The sequence below is a fragment of the Dendrobates tinctorius genome, unplaced genomic scaffold (genome assembly GCF_039654945.1).
Source record: "Dendrobates tinctorius isolate UK_male_01 unplaced genomic scaffold, ASM3965494v1 ptg000241l, whole genome shotgun sequence".
In the NCBI taxonomy this organism is placed as follows: domain Eukaryota; kingdom Metazoa; phylum Chordata; class Amphibia; order Anura; family Dendrobatidae; genus Dendrobates; species Dendrobates tinctorius.
Window position 1 is genome coordinate 10,094,390 of NW_027361908.1, and position 24,244 is coordinate 10,118,633.

General features: G+C 39.8%; 1 protein-coding gene across 1 annotated transcript in view; it reads left to right on the plus strand.

The window, feature by feature from the left end:
- Positions 1–24,244, plus strand: part of LOC141060642 (dynein axonemal heavy chain 3-like) — a 2,648,786-nt gene that overhangs the window by 2,307,354 nt on the left and 317,188 nt on the right. Inside the window, exon 67 of the mRNA XM_073556958.1 lies at positions 18,993–19,196. Coding sequence (XP_073413059.1) covers positions 18,993–19,196 — 204 coding nt within the window. The remainder of the gene's footprint in view (positions 1–18,992; positions 19,197–24,244) is intronic.

A 24,244-nucleotide genomic window follows, 5' to 3' on the forward strand; every position in this document is an offset into this window, starting at 1 on the left:
GCGATATACGCCTAACCCTGGCAATGGAGGAGATGGAGAAATTAGTTTCTCTGCCTCCTCCGCAACTGTGCTCCGATCCTCTCTGTGCGAGATGCTCAGAGCACAGTCGCATTACACTCGACTCCTGCTCACAGCAGAGCATGAGCCGAGGGTCATTAGCATATCGCTAGTGTGACCCCGGCCTTAGGGTTCTTGTTACCTCCTGCCATACCATCATTGTCTTCCCACCCAATGTAGGAGCAACCACAAGGCTGACCAACAATTCACACCAACCACAAAGCTCAATGGCTTTGTGCCATCTACATCTGTATGACTGCTGTGCCTCATTATTGGTTGGACCGGTCACGTGCTGTCTACTAGCAATGGCTGCAAGCAGCAGCAGGGAGGTAGCGCTTGAGCGACAAGGGTTTAAATAAGGTCTATCTTATTTTTTACATATAGATACTTGTGAAATAAAAAAAAAGTTAAACCTGAAAATCACCTTTAATGTACCCTTAGAGTTATGTATTTTTTGCACTGAATAGCGTAGTCTATGATGGTATTCTATATTGTTTTCATAGTATATTGATATATAATGGCAAGGGCTTTCTTTTTGCCTCCTTCATCTAATGTAACCCTATAGACACGTTTCACATGTACGGCCGTAATTTTCACTGCTTAAACATATTATATCACAATGGGAATAATACATTCATATCCTTACTATGAGTATTGGAAATTTGCATTAAAAAATTGGAAAATAGATATTTTTAATGGTTAGGTCTGCTTTGTTGATTTGTTATAATATATTTATGATACTTGTATTCATCTGCTCTTACGGTGTTTTGTTACATTCTCTGCTAAAATGTCGACATTTTCAGTGTGAACCAGATAATCAGACAGTAGAGTGTTCATATAGACTAGGATAAATTGAAAAACTGTTCTTTGTGCAGACTCCTTTATGTAGGTGGAATTGTTATTTCTACATGGTTGAGCAAGTATGCCTGGAGGTTTTTAGAAATAAAAAAAAATCTCAAAAAAGACCCTCTGGAGCCGGAAATCTGTCTATTTCTTCCCATGGGGTCAGCTGGCACAGAGAGAGACTGACACAGTTTTTAGTTTTCTTTCAAGTCCGTTTCACTTCACCAAGAAGCAAAACAGGCGAATCTCAGCCTCGTGGGGTTTTTGTTAACAGTTTTACACTAAAAATGCAAACCATCCATTGTAGATTAGTGGCTTAATTTTAACAGCTGGATGTTTTTGCTAAAAACCCAGCTGTATGTCAACGTGTTTGCCAACTACAGAGTAAAGATAGATTTTGGTTTGAGATAAGGTAGGTAATAATTTAGAATTGCATCTTTTCCCAAGATCTCAAACTTTCTTCATAGAATAAATTAAATGTATCTTCTATGGAGTCTTAGCATGTAAATTATTATTATTGCTATATAGGTTTTATATGTGTTTGCTAACAATATCCTTTAGGAAAATCTATCTAACCATGTTATCTCAATTTATATTTTTGCATTTTACAAGTAACAAAGAATAAACAAAGTGAGAGGATATTTTTTTTTCAAATTAACATTTTTAAAGATAAAAAAAATATACATTTTGCAGCTTTCAAATGACTTGCCACTATATAAAATGCATAGGGTGCAAGATTCAGCACCTGCATGGTTTATAGCACATTACTGAATTACAGGACACTTGTCATATGCCATTATAGGTACCTACGCGAGCTAATTTGAAACAATAATAAAGTGCTAATTGATGTCAATCTTATATTTCATGGAATACTTTCAGACATAAATCCAAGTTTTCTTTTTTTTCCAAGCCCAAGGCAGACACAATGCATATGAGGATTTCGTGGCCAATTTTTGTACAAAGCTCTACTTGAGTTTTAGCCAATAAAAAAGGCTAAGGGCATTTGGAAATGCTTTAATATTCAGATTGCCAAGCCCTCATCTATGAAATATATCTGTCAGGCAGCAAAAAGCACATTATAAATCCAATCACTTTAGGTTCATAGTTAGAAGACACAGAAATATATCACTATTTAAATACAAAATGCACATGGATCATATATTAAAATATTATATTAATATATTAGCAATGTTTATTAATACACATTAAAATTCCGCATAAAAAATGATCCAGATTATGGCATACCAACATCAAGGTAATAAAATGAATAATGCAATAGATTAGGTGGAAATCATATAAGCATACTAAGTACAGTCATATGTTAAAGTTTGGGCACCCCTATTAATGTTATCCTTTTTTCTTTATAACAATTTTGGCTTTTGCAACAGCTATTTCAGTTTCATATATCTAATAACTGATGGACTCAGTTATATTTCTGGATTCAAATGAGGTTTATTGTACTAACAGAAAATGTGCAATCTGCATTTAAACAAAATTTGACTGGTGCAAAAGTATGGGCACCCTTATCATTTTCTTGATTTGAACACTCCTAACTACTTTTTACTGACTTCCTGAAGCACTAAATTGGTTTTCTAACCTCATTGAGCTTTGAACTTCATAGCCAGGTGTATCAAATCATGAGAAAAGGTATTTAAAGTGGCCACTTGCAAGTAGTTCTCCTATTTGATTCTCCTATGAAGAGTGGCATCATGGGCTCCTCAAAACAACTCTCAAATGATCTGAAAACAAAGATTATTCAACATAGCTTTTCAGGGGAAGGATACAAAAAGTTGTCTCAGAGATTTAACCTGTCAGTTTCCACTGTGAGGAACATAGTAAGGAAATGGAAGAACACAGGTACAGTTCTTGTTAAGCCCAGAAGCGGCAGGCCAAGAAAAATATCAGAAAGGCAGAGAAGAAGAATGGTGAGAACAGTCAAGGACAATCCACAGACCACCTCCAAAGACCTGCAGCATCATCTTGCTGCAGATGGTGTCACTGTGCATCAGTCAACAATACAGCGCACTTTGCACAAGGAGAAGCTGTATGGGAGAGTGATGCGAAAGAAGCCGTTTCTGCAAGCACACCATAAACAGAGTCACCTGAGGTATGCAAAAGCACATTAGGACAAGCCAGTTACATTTTGGAAGAAGGTCCTGTGGACTGATGAAACAAAGATTGAGTTGTATGGTCATACAAAAAGGCGTTATGCATGGAGGCTAAAAAATACAGCATTCCAAAAAAACACTTGCTACCCACAGTAAAATTTGGTGGAGGTTCCATCATGCTTTGGGGCTGTGTGGCCAATGCCAGCACGGGAATCTTGTTAAAGTTGAGGGTCGCATGGATTCAACTCAGTATCAGCAGATTCTTGACAATAATGTGCAAGAATCAGTGACGAAGTTGAAGTTACGCAGGTGATGGATATTTCAGCAAGACAATGATCCAAAACACCGCTCCAAATCTACTCAGGCATTCATGCAGAGGAACAATTACAATGTTCTGGAATGGCCATCCCAGTCCCCAGACCTGAATATCATTGAACATCTGTGGGATGATTTGAAGCAGGCTGTCCATGCTCGGCAACCATCAAACTTAACTGAACTGGAATTGTTTTGTAAACAGGAATGGTCACAAATACCTTCATCCAGGATCCAGGAACTCATTAATAGCTACAGGAAGCGACCAGAGGCTGTTATTTTTGCAAAAGGAGGATCTACGAAATATTAATGTCACTTTTATGTTGAGGTGCCCATACTTTTGCACCGGTCAAATTTTGTTTAAATGCAGATTGCATATTTTCTGTTAGTACAATAAACCTCATTTGAATCCAGAAATATAACTGAGTCCATCAGTTATTAGATATATGAAACTGAAATAGCTGTTGCAAAAACCCAAATTGTTATAAAGAAAAAAGGTTAACATTAATAGGGGTGCCCAAACTTTAACCCCTTCACTACCAAGGGTGGTTTGCATGTTAACTACCGGGCCAATTTTTACAATTCGGACCACTGTCCCTTTATGAGGTAATAACTCTGAAACGCTTCCATGGATCCCGGTGATTCTGACATTGTTTTCTCATGACATATTGTACTTCATGTTAGTGGTAAAATTTCATTCATATAACTTGCGTTTATTTGTGAGAAAAACGGAAATTTGGCGAAAATTTTGAAAATTCCGCAATTTTCCAACTTTGAATTTTTATGCCCTTAAATCACAGAGATATGGCACACAAAAAAGTTAATAAGTAACATTTGTCACATGTTTACTTTACATCAGCACAATTTTGGAACCAAAATTTTTATTTCTTAGTAAGATATAAGGTTTAAAAGTTGACCAGCGATCTCTCATTTTTGCAACACCATTTTATTTTTATGGACCACATCACATTTGAAGCCACTTTGAGGGGTCTATATGATAGAAAATACCCAAAAGTGACACCATTCTAAAAACTGCACCCCTTAAGGTGCTTAAAACCACATTCAAGGAGTTTATTAACCCTTCAGGTGCGTCACAGGAATTTTTTGAATATTTAAAAAAAATTAACATTTAACTTTTTTTCACAAAAAAATTACTTCAGGTTCAATTTTTTATATTTTACCAAGTGTAACAGGAGAAATTGGACTGCAAAAATTATTGTGCAATTTGTCCTGAGCACGCTGATACCTGATATGTGGGGGGAAACCACTGTTTCGGCGCATGGCAGAGCTCAGAAGGGAAGGAGCGCCGTTTGACTTTTTCAATGCAAAATTGGCTGGAATTCTGATCGGACGCCATGTCGCGTTTGGAGAGCCCCTGATGTACCTAAACAGTGGAAACCCCCCACAAGTGACCCCATTTTTGAAACTAGACCCCCTAAGGAACTTATCTAGATATGTGGTGAGAACTTTGAACCCACAAGGGCTTCACAGAAGTTTATAACATAAAGCCGTACAATTAAAAAATCATATTTTTTCCACAAAATGATCTTTTCACCCCCAATTTTTATTTTCCTAAGGGTAACAGGACCCTAAAAGTTATTGTGCAACTTGTCCTGAGTACGCTGATACCCCATATGTGGGTGTAAATGACTATTTGGGCACATGGCAGAGCTCGGAAGGCAAGCAGCGCCATTTGACTTTTTTGGCTGGAATTGAGATCGGACACCATGTCGCGTTTGGAAAGCCCCTGATGTACCAAAACAGTGGAACCCCCCCACAAATGACACCATTTTGGAAACTAGACCCCCCAAGGAACTTATCTAGATGTGTGGTGAGAACTTTAACCCCCAAGTGCTTCACAGAAGTTTATAACGCCCAGGCGTGAAAATAACAAAAAACATTTTTTCCACAAAAATGATATTTTTGCCCCAAAATTTTTATTTTCCTAAGGGCAACAGGAGAAATAGGACCCCAAAAGTTGTTTTGCAAATTGTCCTGAGTAGGCTGATACCCCATATGAGGGGGTAAAACACTGTTTGGGTGCATGGCAGAGCTTGGAAGGGAAGGAGCACCATTTGACTTTTTCAACGCAGAATTGGCTGGAATTGAGATCAGACGCCATGTTGCGTTTGGAGAGCACCTGATTTGCGCAAATAGTGGAAACCCCCAATTCTAACCCTAGCCCTAGCCCTAACCCTAGCCCTAACCCTAGCCCTAACCCTAACCCTAACCCTAACCCTAGCCCTAACCCTAACCCTAACCCTAGCCCTAGCCCTAACCCTAATGAGAAAATGGAAATAAATACATTTTTTAATTTTATTATTTTTCCCTAACTAAGGGGGTGATAACGGGGGGTTTGATTTACTATTTATGGCGGTTTTTATGTTTGGCGGCTGTCGCACGCTAAAAGACGCTTTTTATTGTAAAAATAGTTTTTGCATCACCACATATTGAGAGCTATAATTTTTCCATATTTTGACCCACCGAGTCATGCGAGGTCTTATTTTTTGCGGGACGAGTTGACGCTTTTATTGGCATCATGTTCGGGCATGTGACATTTTTTGATCGCTTTTTATTTCATTTTTTGGGACGCAGAATGAACAAAAACCAGCGTTTCATGAATTTCTTTTGGGTGGTGCGTTTACGCCGTTCCGGGTGCGGTAAAATTTATAAGGCGGTTTTATTCTTCGGGTCAGTACGGTTACAGAGATACCTCATTTAGGTCTTTTTTTATGTTTTGGCGCTTTTATGCAATGAAATCAATTTTATATAAAAAATAATTATTTTTGCATCACTTTATTCTGCGAGCTATAACTTTTTTATTTTTTTGCTGATGATGCTGTGTGGTGGCTCGTTTTTTGCGGGACAAGATGATGTTTTCAGCGGTACCATGGATATTTATATGCGTCTTTTTGATCGCGCGTTATTGCACTTTTTGTTCAGCAGTAGGATAATAAATCATTATTTTTTGCTTCGTTTTTTATTTTTATTTTTTAAGGGGTTCACTTAAGGGGTTAACTATGGGGACAGTTTTATAGGGTGGGTCGTTACGGACGCGGCGATACCAAATATGTGTACTTTTATTGTTTGTTTTTTTTTATTTCCAAAAAATGAATTTATTGGGGAATATTTTTTTTTTTAATTTATTTAGCGATTTTTTTTTAAATTATTTTTACACTTTTTTAAATTTTTTTTTACTTTATTACAATGTCCCAGGGGGGACATAACTGTCCTGTGACAGATCGCTGATCTGTCACATCACAGATCACTGTGACAGATCAGCGATCTGTCACAGGCACTGCACAGGCTTCCTCATGCCTGCGCTTTGCAGGCACTGAGGAAGCCAGCTTCCTGCAGGCCCCCGGAGGTTCCCGTCGCCATCTTGGATCCGGGGGCCTGTAGGGAAAGAGCCCCCCACGGCAGCGCTGCACATTGCGCTGCCGTGGGGGGCTCAGGGAAGCACGGAGGGCGCCCCCTCCCTGCCGATGCTTCCCTTTAACCCCCGGTACACCGCGATCGTGTTTGATCGCGGTGTGCAAGGGGTTAACGTGTTGGGGGCGGTCCGTGACCGCCCCTGACACATTGTGCCGGGTGTCAGCTATGATAATTAGCTGACACTCGGCCGCGATCAGCGGCGCTCACCACGTGGGCGCCACTGATCGCGATGATGTAATATTCCATCCATGGTAATTAGGTCCATGGTCACATGGACGGAATATTACGTCAATTGTAGGTAAGGGGTTAACATATGACTGTATATAGTGACACTATACCTTCAGGAGAGCTCCAAAAATTTTTTCAAAGTTGACGACTATTAGCTCTTTCACGATATGTCGGTTTTCTGTTTTTGCACTTTCATTTTTTCTCCCCTTCTTTCTTGAGCGATTTACTTTTTTATCTTTCCAGCCACACAAGGCCTTGTTTTTTGAGGGACAAGTTGTACTTTTGAATGAAATGACCATGAGATGTGCTGGAAAATGGTAATAAAAATTCCAAGTGTGGCAAAATTGCAAACAAAAATGTAATTCCACCATTGTTTTTTTTGGGTATTGTGTTTACAGCGTTCATTATGCGGTAAGATAACCTAGCAATATGATTTTACAGGTCAGTATGATTATGGAGATACCAAGCATGCATGGTTTCTTTTTTATCAAAGTGTTGAGAAATAAATTGGAAATTCATAAAAAAACAATTTCCTTATATCTCTATTTTCCAAGACATTTTCTTCATTCACTGGATGGATCTGTGTTTGGGGTTGTTTTTTGTAGGATGAATTAATGGTTTTACAGACACCAATTTGGAGTAGATACAATGTCTTGATCACTTCTTATTTTTTGCAGGGTTGTGGAGGTCAAAAAAATTTAATTTTTTTGTGTCGCTTTTTATTTATAGCATTTACGATCGGGTTAATCAATTTTATATTTCGACAAGTCCTACTTATGGTAATGCAATGATTAGAGTCAAGCAAATTTGTTCGTCTTCCTTCTTATTTGGCAAGCTATAGCGCTTACTCAATAAGCTGAAGAGGGAACACGGCTTCCTGGATCGCGCCGGGTGAACAGCTGATCGGCGCCGCAGCTGCATTTGTCGCTGCTGTGTCACAACATATGCATGGAGAGCCTGTGTGTTGGGCTCTCCATGCATGTGCTGTGACTGTGACACCGTTGCCACACATGCAACTGCAGCGCCCGATCAACTGATCAGCCGGCTCGATCCAGGAAGCCAGGTTCCCTCTGCAGCTTATTCGGTTAGCGCTATAGCTTGCCGAATAAGAGGGGACACTAACAAATTTGCTCAATGCTAGGGATGATACCACAAATGTGCATTTTTTATTTTTGTATTTCTTTATTTTCAGTGAGGGAAAGTTGGTTTTTTTTAACACTTGTAAACCATTTTTTTTATAATTTTACTGTATTTATTAGACTCATTAGGGAATTTCAACCTTCAATAGTCTGATCACCTCTACTATACATAACAATTCCATAATATTGCTGTATGCAGCAATAAACATTCTCCTATGAAGCCCAGCCACAAGCTGGGCTTCAACGGAGAAACACCCTGACCAATTCTGACATGATAATGGGTGCCAATTAGAACTTATAATGGCGCCTCTTAGAGCCATGTGTTGTAAATACTTCTGTGAGAGATTGACAATGGCACTTAACAGGTTAATAACTGTGGGCTGAGCTTGGCTCCACTCATGACTGTTAAAGCCAGGTGATGGTTGAATAACTGTCATCATCTGCCAGGAAAGATGTAGGCTCAACTCCTGTGCCGGTATCAAAGACAGGGAACCGATGCAAACATCCACACTTCATAGACAGTAATCACAATCACAGCTTACCCCTTGTAATAGTGTGAAGAACTACCCCTGGCCCCAACACATTTCATCCTTTCTACTTCAGGTTTCTTTCAGGTGTGAAAAGCAAAAAGCACATTGAATAAGGACTCACCCAGATTTGCAGTGCAGTGTTTCTTTATTCAACCATTAAAGGTCACACAATAAAGGACGGGCAGATAACATGAGGCATGCTGGGAAAAAAAACAGATGACAGCCGTTTCGCGTACACAGACGCTTCAACAGGTCCAGGTGTTGAAGCGTCTATGTACGTGAAACGGCTGTCGTCCGTCTTTTTTCCCCGCATGGCTCATGTTATCTGCCCGTCCTTTATTGTGTGACCTTTAATGGTTGAATAAAGAAACACTGCTCTGCAAATCCGGGTGAGTGCCGCATCTTTTCTCTTCTTTTACAAAACAAAGTATAGAGTGGGTGGTAGATTCCGCTCGAGAGACATCCTTGGGCTCTGCAGGATCATCTGCCTCAGTTGGTGGATTCATGGGATTGGCGAAGTTCAGCACCAACCGAATCCCAGATCTACTCTGAGCTCGCTCCAATCCCCGCTCAGCGTGCCACAAATCTGTGGAAGTGGACATGGTTATCAACTCCTCCAGAGTAGTGGGAATCTCCCTAGTGGCCAAAGCATCTCTGACATGATCTGCCAAACCCCTCCAAAAGATAGGTATCAGGACCTTATCAAGCCAATCTAATTCAGTAGACAGAGTACAAAATTGGATGGCAAAACCATAGACGAACCCTGAGTTAATGCCAGGAATTGGAGTGCAGTATCATGGGTTACTTGTGGCCCCAAAAAGACCGTTTTCAGAGCACCCAAAAAATGAGAGGCATTGCGAATCAGTGGGTCATCTTGCTCCCACAATGGTGTAGCCCACTCCAATTCTCTGCCTGAGGCTGCTTTGCTAACTGCCTGAGCTGCCATGGCAGCAAAATCGACAGTGGAATCCTTCCTCTCAAGAGAGGACAACCTGCTCTCCAACTTTTGGATAAATTGCTGGAGTCGCTGCTTGTTCGTCATTTCTAGCCAGACCCTGGCGCTAGTATACTGTTAGCGTTGGCAGATTGCACTAAATTAAATTAAATTATAAAGTGCAATCGCAACCCAGGGACCATTGTGCAGAGATGTTTAACTGCTGCTGTTAACAATGACGGAAAATAAACAGCGAGTGATTGCTTGAACACACTGTGTTAACACTACACAGTGTGAGCAGAACACTGTTACTAAGCTCCGTTACTTCACAGAGTGGTACTGAAGAAATATGCACTAAGAGCAATACCCTGTTAAACATCACAGGGATAAAGCACGCAAAACTTATATGACGCTAGATATAATACCCTGTAGGCTAGGGGTTGGACTTACCCAGTAACTCAACTGTGCTAACTGCACACATGAAGGAAACTGGTGCTAAGCCAAGAGACTAACTGCCCCTACTGACGCTAACTGCCTGCCTATGAGTACAGTCCCAGAGCTTAGACAGACTCGCATAACCTGCAGACAGAATGGTAGAGTATCCACACTCACACACCATAACATACATGATTCTAGCGCACTGGCGTGCACCTGTGAGAGCCTTTTATACACTAGGCTCTACCCCAAACACTCATGCCCAGCCACTCGTGACATCACCCGTGGGCCAATCCGGAGCTGCCACATCACCAGAGCAGGTGACGTCCGAGTTGAGCGACTTTAGTCGGATCGGGTTTCATGAAACAAAATTTGTTTCAGATGAAACTGGTCCGACTAGGGCAAAAAAAGAAAATAGGGGGGGAAGCCAGCACTGCTTAAGGTTAGAACGCATAAATTGGAGTGCATATACACATAATGTCTAGCTGTATTCAAAAATGAGATATTTAGCAAAAAAATTGATCAATTCAATTGAGCCACCCCGCCGCGCCAAGGCAATCTCATATGGGGGGTCCTACTCTATATATTTTTAATAAATGCTGTGCCATTACGGCCTCCTAAATACATTTAGAGCATGACCACATCAAGTGCAATCTGTACCTGAACATTACTGGATCGCTCCCATGAAGCCAGATGGAGCAAGTGCAGATGAAGGCCAACCAGGTCTGAACATAGACATATCAGGAATGGCCTCCACACATTGCCTGACCAGCAAACATAGATGAAGGGCGATGTTGGTCCAGACACAGGTGCACAATTAAATAAAGCTTGGGGCAGGGCGGGGCTGCCGTGTGTGTGCACAGCAGCCTAATCCATCACAATGAACACAGAAAAATTATGGCGGACATAACCAAGCGTGCACGGCAACAGTGGTGGTGAGCCACAAACCAACAACAAGAAAATAGGGGGGGAAGCCAGCACTGCTTAAGGTTAGAACGCATAAATTGGAGTGCATATGCACATAATGTCTAGCTGTATTCAAAAATGAGATATTTAGCAAAAAAATTGATCAATTCAATTGAGCCACCCCGCCGCGCCAAGGCAATCTCATATGGGGGGTCCTACTCTATATATTTTTAATAAATGCTGTGCCATTACGGCCTCCTAAATACATTTAGAGCATGACCACATCAAGTGCAATCTGTACCTGAACATTACTGGATCGCTCCCATGAAGCCAGATGGAGCAAGTGCAGATGAAGGCCAACCAGGTCTGAACATAGACATATCAGGAATGGCCTCCACACATTGCCTGACCAGCAAACATAGATGAAGGGCGATGTTGGTCCAGACACAGGTGCACAATTAAATAAAGCTTGGGGCAGGGCGGGGCTGCCGTGTGTGTGCACAGCAGCCTAATCCATCACAATGAACACAGAAAAATTATGGCGGACATAACCAAGCGTGCACGGCAACAGTGGTGGTGAGCCACAAACCAACAACAAGAAAATAGGGGGGGAAGCCAGCACTGCTTAAGGTTAGAACGCATAAATTGGAGTGCATATGCACATAATGTCTAGCTGTATTCAAAAATGAGATATTTAGCAAAAAAATTGATCAATTCAATTGAGCCACCCCGCCGCGCCAAGGCAATCTCATATGGGGGGTCCTACTCTATATATTTTTAATAAATGCTGTGCCATTACGGCCTCCTAAATACATTTAGAGCATGACCACATCAAGTGCAATCATCCACTCAATGCCGACTTTTATTCCCCATTGACTTGCATTGGGGTCGGGTTTCGGACGAAATTCTGACTTTTTTTGCCCTAGTCGGACCAGTTTCATCTGAAACAAATTTTGTTTCATGAAACCCGATCCGACTAAAGTCGCTCAACTCTACCGACCACCAATGAGAAGACTCCACATCACGGACATGCTCATTAAGGTGATCTCTGGACTTAGTCTCCAGAGTGCAGGACTGCACCTGCATATCACGTGCTCCCACAGACTTAGCTGAGGAGACAGCAGCAGCCAAGCTTGTAGCATGAGCCTCAGCAAGATGCTGGGACCAATGTCTGTGTTGAGAAGCAATCTGAGCGGCTGGAACCAGGTGGGGGACCACAGTGCAAAGCCTGGGATCTATCCTTTTTCAGCGGGAGATTCCCAGCGCCTAACAACAAGTTTGTGTTCATATATTCAGGCTCTTTTCAGTTCTTCTGACTTACAAACATGCCAAGCATTTAAAATAAGTAATATTTATGAAGACACGCAATGCTTTACAATAGAAATCAATAGCTAATTTAAAAAGACACCCTGATGACATTTTTGATAGCTAGAAAAAGACAAGGGGCCCAATTCATCATCTGCAATTTTTTTTTGTCTTTATGTATTTGCTGACTTTTTTTGCCTTGTTTCTTCAAAATGGTGCAAACGGTTGATGAATTTGGTGGGAAATAATTTTTGTGAGTTTAACACCAAACACTGTAAATCTATTAAAAAGTAGCAAGTTAGTCTAAAATGCACTAAACTGAAAATTCCAACAGGATTATTACTCCAGGTAAGCACTGGAGTGAGATGCGACAGAAAAGAGAAATAGAGAATGAAATGCATACAGGTTGGTCACCTAATTTTATTGTCATCATGAGATCAAGTTCACACTAGAGCAGAATAAACTTGTTTTGAAAAGGTTCACCAATCATAAATTCAGCACGAATGTTGCACACTCAGATTCGTGTTTAGATTCTGGAGCTTCACTAAGGGCTCTTTCAGATGTCAGTGTTTCCAGTAGCAGCACGGACTGCAAAAAGCCCCGCACATATGCACACTGATAACACACGAATGACATCCCTGTATCATCAGTGTGACATGTACCAGTGCCTGGAAATCAGCGGTAGTGTTCGAACTGTTCCCTGGCGCCAGGTTCTGATGAAGACCACTCACATCACTGTCTCCTGCTCGCACTGCAATCAGCGCTAGCAGGGGACAATGTTGAGAGTTGTTAGTAGCTAGAGCAGGGAGTGGCTGATGAGAGTATTCATCAGCCGCCGCCTGCGCTATAAATAAATAAAATATTAAAAAATGAGGGGAGAGGTCACCTTTATTTTTGATGCCAGACAGGCAAAACTGACAGCTATGGGCTGAAACCCTCAGCTATCAGCTTTAGCGTGGCTGTTTGTCAAAAATGGGGGGCCAAGCCATTTTTTTAAAAATTATTTATTTCAATATATAAAAAAAACTGTGTGGGGACCCCTCTATTTTTGATAACTAGCCTTGCTAATGCTGACAGCTGAGGGGTGCAGCCCACAGCTGTTAGTGTTGCCTTACAGGTTATCAAAATTACAGGGGAACCCAAGTCAATTTTTTTTAATTATTTATTTATAGCACAATTGTTTGGTCAACTGATGTCAGTTTTGCTGATGTCTGACCCACAATTTTGTTGTTTTGGCAGCTTTTTTGCCCCCCTTAAGGTGCTGTTTATGCGTTTAGTTTTGCCTCCCATTGAATTAAATGGGGTTCTGGTATGTTCATTAAACCATTCGGCGAACATCAGGACATTTGCCGATCCAGACGGTACATTGAAAGGTTCGCTCATCTCTAGTTCACACATTCAATATTTGTAAAGAATTTTTCAGTATTTGTAAGCCAAAAGCAGGAGTGGACAAAAAAATGCACAAATGGTCACGTGTTTTAATTATACTTTTACTCTGATTGTTCCACTCCTGATATTGGCTTACTGAGACTAATGTAAAATACTGACCAAATACTGAGCGTGTGAACCTGGCCTAATGGCAATATACAATGTGAGTTCTCAACTATGGCAAGTTTGAGTCAGAGTTACCAACAATTAAGTAATCACATCTTGTATCTGTGATTATGATTTGTCAATAGTGAAGAACTAAATTTTACTCAAATTTTACAAAATTCTGCTGCCACTGGTCACCATCTTTATGGACCATCATAATGTTAAAAAAATGTAAAAAAAAATCTTTATACTTATGTAAAGACACACATAGGACCAGATGGGTGACAGTGAGGAGCGGATAGGACAGAGAAGTGAGTGGTAAGGTGAATGTATGTGTTTTTTTTTATTTTTACATTAAATTCACAGAGACTAATGTCTTTTTAAATCAAATTTACCGGGAAAATGTGCACAAACAAGTGAATTCACATTTTGCCTGATCCACTGATTTCTATTTTTCAGTATTGAATTTTTATATTTTTTGTGCTTAGCCAAATACAGCTATGACTTGGAGCTACAAAACTCAAAATATTTGAGCCAACACTAAGCTATTTCATAAATCCTTTTTTCAAACTAAGAAATAAAGATGGAATATTTTAAATCATGTGCTAGATCCCTAACATGCTTTCTGAATTACGATTATAAATTAACCCATAAACAGCAGCATAGCAAAAAATAATATTAAATAGTGGAAGTTAGCTTTGGACTGTGCTACTTGAGAACAGGGAGACATGAGTTTGAGTCCTGGGGGACCCAATCACAGGAGGAGAAGTGAATATTATAATTACTTAATTGCAAAGTATTGCGTAATATATTGTTGTTATTAGAGTTGAGCGACTTTAGTCGGATCGGGTTTATAAACAAAAACATTACTATTAGTGTTATTGAAACACAGAAAAACACAGTAAAAAAACATGTAAAAATAATCTGCTGTAAAAAAGTATCAGTAAACAGCAAGTGCTAGTAAAAAGATAACAAAACAGGGTATTTGGTTGATACATTTTTTGCAAAAAATGTACACGAAGCCGCTCTACTAAACGTCAAGGTAACCCCATATCAGAGCAGTCCCTAACTGATGTATTTAAAAACCTATGGGGTAAAATATGGGGTTACGTTGACATTTGGTAGAGCAGCTTAGCATACATTTTTTGCATACAATGTATCAACCAAATACCCTGTTTTGTTATCTTTTTACTAGCACTTGCTGTTTACTGTTACTTTTTTACAGCAGAGTATTTTTATAAGTTTGTTTTATTGTGTTTTTCTGTGTTTCAGTCTTTTGATGGTGTGAACACTGTCCTACAGACTTGTTCACTGTGTGCATGGCCCATGTGTTTGCATTCAATTGGTTTCTTGTTTTTGCAAGATTAGGGAGGTTTCCACCCCTCCCTTGTGGGCCATGCACATAAAAGCCATCTTCCATACCGTGTCCACATCGGACATTGCCTGTCTGAATCCTGCTCATATAGGTACTATACACATGATCAGGTTTTTACATACATCATTTAGCGACTGCTCTGATATGGGGTATACCTTGACGTTTGGTAGAGCGGCTTAGTATACATTTTTTGCAAAAAACGAAATCAACCAAATACCCTGTTTTGTTATCTTTTTACCAGCACTTGCTGTTTACAGTTACTTTTTTACAGCAGAGTATTTTTATACATTTGTTTTACTGTGTTTTCCTGTGTTTCAGTCTTTTCGTGGTGTGAACACTGTCCTACAGATTTGTTCACTGTGTGCATGGCCCATGTGTTTGTATTCTATTAGTGTTATTGAAATGTTTCTTTTTTATGGAAATGCAGCAATTTTTTTCCTGAAATGAGTGTCTTTGATAACCTTTTTTTTGTAGTTCCAGAGTGATTTTTCAATCTTTTTGACTGACTAAATGGTTTTTTGAGTGCTTTTCCATGGTGTTGGTGGCATCTTTTTTTCCTGTGGTTTTTGTGAATGCTTTTTCGAACTCCCTTCAACAATAAAGAAACTGGCAGAATTTACTCAAACAAAAATGCAGGCAAATTACTCAGAAAGATGCCCGATGTCCTCCAGCATATTTGGACCTTTGTTTTGACTTCTATTGTAAAATACAGAGTATCTTAAGAGCAGAAGGTGCATGAAGACTGGTCAGGACTAGAGTTGAGCGAACATGAACTTAAAAGTTCGGAGTTTGTACAGGACAGTTAGTGTCCTGTGCTAAACACCAAACACAGACTTCTCCCAAGGGTTCTGGGGGAAGTCCGTTGTAGAGAGAGAGATTTTCCAGTTCAAAAGTTCAGGTCCCCATTTTTTTTAATGGGGTTTGGGCTCTTGAATAAAGTTTAGAACCTAAACTTCCATGGGTCTACTCATCCCTAGTGAGGACACTTATTTCAACCTTTCGGTATCATTGGAAACATAAAGCGGAGAAAAGTCGCTCAAAATACTGAACATAGAACATATGAACAGCAAGTAATTTTTACATACAAATACATATGCCCATTTTTTTGAGCATTTACTGGGCATTTATTTTAGGTGGGTTTTGGAGTGGACCTGGCTAAAATCAACATTGTGTGTACACACCCTAAAGTGGATATTAGAGAAACAATTTTCTTTCTTCTAAAGGAAATTAACCTAAACCTACAGTACATCTTTATCTTATAAGCATAAATAAAATTCCATATGCACAATAAATAATAAAAAAAACTAAACAAAGAATGTGTGGGGCTCAGTAAAGTTTGAAAAAAATATGTTCTTTATTGAGACATGATTAAAGCACGATTAAAATAACATATAATTACAGGCACAAAGGTAAGTGAGTAGCTAGCTGAGCAGAAAGCCTCTCACGCATATACTTTACATAATGTTAAGCGGTAATGTCAATCTGCATCTCTGCAATGAGGACAGATACTTAAAAGATTTATATCTAAGAGCTCAAAGTTCACAATGCACTGAGAGAGAAAAAAAAGGAGAAATGTGTATTCTATTATATTTTTTAAAACTGTTTCCGCTTTACTTGATTTGTTTGTCCCCTTAGAGGACTTGAATCTCCGATCAGCCAATCACATATACTATATATTGCAATACCACCATAGGTTATTCTTCATAGGAGTACCATCATGGTATCTGCAGCACTCCCCCATTTGCCATGGCAACCCCTCGGCACTCCACAATCACATAGCTGCAGTGGGAGCCAATGGGCACTTGGAACAGGGCCCCCGTGGGCATTGCGTTGTAAATGATGCTGTCAGACATTGACAGCGGCATTTAAAGAGTTCAAAGCATTCGGCAGAACTCAGCTCTACTGCTATTAAAGGCAGATGCTGGCTGAATAACATAACCATCATCTGCCATCAATAATTCTCAGCTTCTGAGCCTGCTGCAAAGACAAGGATCCAACATATTTATAGTGTAGCATTTCTATTACTTAAAGATAATATAAGAAACATTCAATGAAAGCTAATTTTATAAATATATGTATATATATTGTCTCGGAGTGACTAACCAGTGTGACTCGACCCAACAGTTGGTCGGTCACCAAACAGCACAATAACACAACACCGATGGAATAGGGGAGTGGAAGGCCCTGACAATAGGGAATCAGGGATGCTCACCTCCTGAGCTCCACCCTGAGCTTGTCTCACCTAACACCCTATGCAGGTCCTTCCCCCTGTCAACATCAGGATACCTTGTCCCTATTTGTCACCTAGATCTGCCCTGGCTAGTGCACTGGCTGGCAAGGATCACTAGCCTCACCTCTGCAGATAAAACACACACAGGGGGAAGTGACAGACACCAAAGGGGCAAGGTAAGAAAAATACAACACTTAGCTTGTGCACACCGCTGCTTAACTCCACACCACAGATAACACAGCAACAGGACTCCAAATACCAGACTTGGCTGACACCAGAGAGCTGCTCCTGTAAAGGTTTGTCTCCAAAGAGGAACTGTATCACCAACAGTCAGCTGATGCATCAGGCGACCTTTTAAAGGATGTGGGAGTGGACATCAGCAACATCAGCTGACCCAGCAGAACTGCAGTAACACCATCTCACCAGCAGGGTAAAAACTGCATTTAACCCCCTCTGGCCTGAAAGGAAAAAAAGATTTAATGTGAGTGGAACCAAAGCTGCCACAAATCCATAAATGGATTGTGACATATATATATATTGTATATATTGGCTCATTGATCATATGTGCACTTATTGATACACTTCTAATTGGTACATCAATCTATGTGACTGGAGACTTGTAAATCTTCCCAGAGCATGCAATGCGTGTTGTGAGGATTTTCCGGTGTCCGCGTTGGGAATGGTGGTCACGAGACTGCAAGTACGCAGTATATACTCCCAGACAGAATCTGACATGAGCTTGTTCGCATTTCTGTGTACCTTGGCAGATGAGTAGTCCAAGCAGTGTCACAGAGACATGTCTGATTGTGATCCAAGTCTTGGATCAATCTCACCAATGCTAGTCTATGGACCTGTGAAAAAAATCGGACAGCACTCGAATGCCATCCATGTGCTGTCCATTTTTCACGGACTGTTTAATATGAAAAGCTTGAGAAATCTCTGTCAGTTTTTTTTCTACCAAGAATTAGATGAAACTCTAAGAATAGATTTGTCTTTGCGTCTCCTGTTAGTAAATATAAATCCATGGCTTTCATTATACATGAAGGTATTTTTGTTCACTTTTCTCGCAGCCTTGCCATTGCTTTATTGCTGTGCTGTATCTGCTTGTTATGACCTTCCACTCATTAACATTACTGCCGCCGCGAGAGTTTATTCTGGTTCTTCCAAACCGCGTGACCTCTGCAGGAATAAAGCAAAGGCCACCAGCGACATTCTGTTCAAGGGGAATCGATAAAGCAAACAGCGGACAGATCTCTCATATTAAGCACTTTGACAGCTCGCAGCTCTCTGCACAGATTCAATTCATAGTTATATCACCTACTTTAATATAGAGCTTTTGCTTCTTTTCTTTTTTTCTATACAATGATGCTACCGGCATGGAAAATGGAAATGTTACGGGATTGGAGCTGAGGAAATAAATAACGTAAAGCTCTCCAATTTCGTATTCGCTTAACAGATCTGTCACTCAGATTCCCATGGCATTCGGGCTCTAACACATAAACTACATCACATTATGGCTGACAGCATTTCCCTGAATTAATTCGGCGATTCTTTGTTTATATGCCTGGGTTGATTGAATTTTTTTTTCCCTTCTCTTAAAATGTCTTATTTTATTTTCTTAGTTTGGGACACCTGTCTTAATAGAAAATATCACAGAAGAGCTGGATCCAATCTTGGAGCCCGTACTGCTGAGACAGACATTTAAACAGGATGGAGTGGAATACATCCGGCTCGGGGAGTCTGTTATTCATTACAGCAGGGATTTTAAACTCTATATGACCACCCGCCTCCGAAATCCTCATTACCTTCCTGAAGTGTCTGTCAAAGTATGTTTTCCTCCTGCTATCCACTGAACAAGGAAATTATAGGAATTAGTAAAATTGGTAGAAATGCAAATGCATTGGGGATAATGAATGAAGTACTGTGAAGTTATAATTGGACTGTGGAATTGTTTTCCCATTTCTAATAGTATTATTCTCGTATTTATGTGGATGTCAAAATAATACAGCTGTGCCATCGCGCAGACAGGATGTGAGAGGATATTTTTTTTTTTCCTATTCTAATTAGATTTTAGAGCTGCTATTGCTTTTCACAGCTAGCTGCTTCTTTTAGCAGATAATACAGTGAAAACATGATCATTTACCAAGGACTAGATATTTTGTCCTGCGTGGATACACATTAAAAAGCTGTATTGTATTGTTGAACACAGCAAAATATTATGAATGCACACTATAATGTTTTACTTGACTGCAAGGTAATCCTTGTGGAATGTATGTACAGCCATATCAGTTGAAAACCTGTAGACTAATATGCATATATTATATCCTTGCCATGAAATCTTACCACCTCTACTGGGGATTCAGCAGTTAAGTAATCAGTGCTATTTAAAAGGAATCTGTCAGCAGGTTTTACTATGTAATCCATCAGCAGCATAATATAGGAGCTGAGACCCTGATTACAGAGATGTGTTACTGATTAGGCTGTGTGTTGTCATTTCAATACAATCAGTATTTTATAAGCAGGAGATTATCACTGCAGGACCTCATCTTGCATGCCAGGCAGTCAGGCTAAGCTGTGTAACCCCGCCCCAACACTGGCAGCTTGCTGACAATTCACAGTGCACACAGGAATCTGCCAGGGGTGTGGGCAGGGTTATACATAGCCCAAAAGTCTTATGTCTGCTATATGTACATCAGACAAATAAAGATTCTATAAAACCCCCAAGCAGACCTGAAAGTGACATATCCCTGGATTCAGGCATTCTTGCCTTATAGTATGATTATTTAGAAAAAAAAATCTGCTGAATATAGATGAGCGAACCTGAGCTTAAAAGTTCAGGGTTCATTTCGAAGAGTTAGTGTCCAACGCTAAACGCCGAATACTGACTTCTCCCGGAAGTCTGCTGCAAGGTTCAGAGTTCCAGGGGAAGGCCGTTGAAGAGAGAGAGAGTGAGAGAGAATTTTTTCCAGATCCAATGGGTTTCAGATTCTGTTTCAGGTACAGTTCTGTCACCCATTTTGAACTTTAGACTTAAGCTCGGGTCAGGTCCTAGAACCAGAACTTCCATGGGTCCGCCCATCCCTACTGCTCACAGAATCTCTCTAAATCACTGTTTTCATATATGACACAGTTCTAGTCTTCACCATCACTCTGTGATTAGTGTGGGTCTGACTGCCAGGGTCATTCTATTTCTTAAAATAAATGTCTCCTCTACAGTTTTTCCTTTCAAGTACCTGCTCGAGTAAAACAGGTGTTGCAGGGAAATGCAACAAAGGCCTGTTCATTTAAGTGAAAATTGTACTGTAGCTTGTGGTGTTATGGGTAACAATCTGCACAAAGCTTTTCTGTAGCCTAATTTACTCTACCCTTTTCATTAACATTGATCTTTTTAAAAGAAATATAAGTATTTAACTTGTAATAAAATCATTAAAGGTAATTTGTCACAAGATTTATGCTGCCTAAACGACAGGCCTAAATGTGTAATTGCAGTCAGGCATATCGCTTTTTGAGTTGGTGACTATAGGGAAAGATATGGCTAGTCTTTCGTAGTCCCTGGTCAGCTTCTCCACATCTCGTTTCATTTTATTGATACTTATCTTCCATATATAGGCTCTGAGTCATATTGCTTGAGTTTCAGGCAGCATGAATCTATGACAGATTTTCTTTAAGATATACAGTGGGGAAAATAACAATGGAGAGGTCTGTAATTTTTATCACAGGTACATTTCAGCTGTGAGAGTCAGAATCGAAAAATAAATTGAAGAAAATCACGTTGTATGATTTAAAAAAAAAAAATGAATTTTATTGCATGAAATAAGTATTTGATCACCTACCAAGCAGCAAGAAATCTGTCTCTCACAGACCTGTTAGTTTTTCTTTAAGAATCCCTCCTACTCTGCACTCAATACCTGTATTAATTGCACCTGTTGGAACAACTGGCTACGTCGATGGTGCCGTCAGCAAGGATTTGGATTTCTGGATCACGGAGTGAATTGCCTATACGATGGACTACTTGCTAGAGATGGGGTGCACCTTACGAAGACTGGAAAACAAGTATGTGGAAGTCGCCTTGCTACATTCATCAGGAGAGCTTTAAACTAGAACAATGTGGGAATGGAAGCAAAAGGACAGAAAAAGCCATACACCTGACAAATGCTATTGAGAACTCTGCTATTAGAAGTGGAAAGGAAGAACAAAGACAAAAAAAATCTAAATAATAAAAATATTGGAGGAAGAGAAACCAATCACAAACTAAAATGTTTCTATACTAATGCACAAAGCATGGGCAACAAACAAGGAGAATTGGAACTACTAACACAGGAGAAGAAATATGATGTCATTGGAATCACTGAAACTTGGTGGGACAATACACATGATTGGAATACAAGGCTAGAAGGATACAAATTACTTGCAAGAAACAGACTTGATAAACAAGGAGGAGGTGACGCATTGTATGTTAGAAACGCGTATATCTGCACAGAGATTGAAGCTTCAGAGACCGGGAGTTCTGAGGAAACTGTTTGGGTAAGAATACAAGGACAGAACAATGGAAAGGACACCATTGTAGGCATTTACTACAGGCCGCCTGTGCAAGCTGAAGATATGGATGAACTCTTTATGTATCAAATGGCCAAGTTTAGCAAAAAAAATGACATAGTTGTCATGGGAGATTTCAACTATCCAGACATTTGTTGGGAATCTCTCTCAGGCAAAACTAACAGGTCAAAGAAATTCTTATCCTCTCTTGCTGACAACTTTATGTTCCAAAAGGTAAAGGAGAAAACAAGGGGATCTGCTACCCTTGATCCAATCCTTATAAAAAGGGAGGAAATGGTTGAGGAGGTAACAGAGGCTGGGACCCTAGGCGGTAGTGACCATGCTATTTTAGAATTTTGGATAACTAGAAGAGGAAGACCTTTGAAGTCTGACTTCAAGGTTAGGTTTCAGAACGGCAGATTTTAAGGGACTCAGAAAGAGAATCAGAGAGAGAGATCCAATGGCTGGATATCCTTAAGGACAAAAATGTCCAGGAAGGATGGGAAATCTTGAAAAATGAGATTCTCAAAGGACAATTGTTAACAATTCCGAAAAGAGGGAAGAATAGGAACCATATAAAGAAACCAGGATGGATGAACATAGAACTTAAACACATGTTAAAAAGTAAGAAAAAAAATGTTTATCAAATGGAAAGAGGTAGGCATATCAAAAGAAGAATATAATGCTGTTTGCAGAACCTGCAGGACACGAATCAGATCACTAAAGCTGACAATCAATTAAGGCTTGCAAGAGATGTCAAAAGTAGAGTTGAGCGACTTTGGTCAGATCGGGTTTTTCTGAAACAAAATTTGTTTCAGATGAAACTGGTCCTACTAGGGCAAAAAAAGTCAGAGTTTCGTCCGAAACCCGACCCGAATGCATATCATAGGCTCAATGCCGACTTTTATTCTCCATTGACTTATGGGGAATAAAAGTCGGCATTGAGCGGATGACATTCATCCACTCAGTGCCGACTTTTATTCCCCATTGACTTGCATTGGGGTTGGGTTTCGGACGAAACTCCAACTTTTTTGCCCTAGTCGGACCATTTTCTTCTGAAACAAATTTTGTTTCATGAAACCCGATCTGACCAAAGTCGCTCAACTCTAGTCAAAAGCAATAAAAAAGGATTTTGGGGATATGTCAAAAGTAAAAGAAAAGTCAAAGATGCTATAGGATTTTTACAGGATGAAGATGATAAAATGGTAAGAAAGGGTGTTGAGAAGGCCAAAGTTTTAAATTCCTATTTTGCATCTGTTTTCTCTCTTGAAGGAAATGTAACATCAACTGTTCTTCACTGTCCTATTAAAAGAAAAGAAGAATCCAGTATATCTATAAACAGAAAGATAGTGAGGAAACACTTAGCTAACATAAAAGAATTCAAATCTCTAGGTCCAGATGAATTACACCCCAGAGTACTGAAGGAGATACATTTTTGAACCACTCTCCATAACCTTTGAAATTTCTTGGAGAACAGGAGAAGTCCCAGAAGACTGGAGAAGAGCAAATGTTGTTCCTATCTACAAAAAGGGAAAGAAGGTGGACCCAGGGAACTATAGGCTGGTTAGTTTGACTTCTATATCAGGAAAGATCTTTGGACAAATTATTCAAAACATGTATGTTAGTATCTGGATAACAATGAAGTGATTAAAGAGAATCAGCATGGGTTTGTAACTAATAAGTCATGTCAGAGTAACTTAATTTCCTTCTATGACACTGTCTGGGTGGATCAGGGAAATGCTGTAGATATAGTATATCTTGACTTCAGAAAAGTATTTGACAAAGTATCTCACACAATCCTTATTGAAAAAATGACTAAGTATGGAATGGACAAGGCAACTGTTAGGTGGATTCATAAATGGCTTAGTGATCGAACCCAAGAAGTGGTCATAAATGGCTGCACATCCAGTTGGAAGAATGTCTCAAGTGGGGTACCACAGAGCTCTTTCCTGGGCCTTGCATTGTTCAACATCTTTATCAATGATTTATATGAAGGAAATGCGAGTAAATTGATTAAATTTGCTGATGATGACACAAAGCTAGGAGGGATAGCTCATACTAGAGAAGAGAGAAAGGATTCAAAAACATTTAAATAGACTGGAGCAATGGGCAGCAACTAACAGAATGGTTTTTAACAGGGAAAAATGCAAAGTACTACATCTGGGCAATAAAAATTGATAAAAGCATAAACAGAATGGGAGGAATAGGGCTAAGCAACAGCACATGTGAAAAAGACTTGGGTATACTAATAGATGACAGACTGAACATGAGTCAAAAGTGTGATGCAGCAGCAAAAAAGGCAAATACAATTCTGGGATGTATTAGCAGAAGCATACAG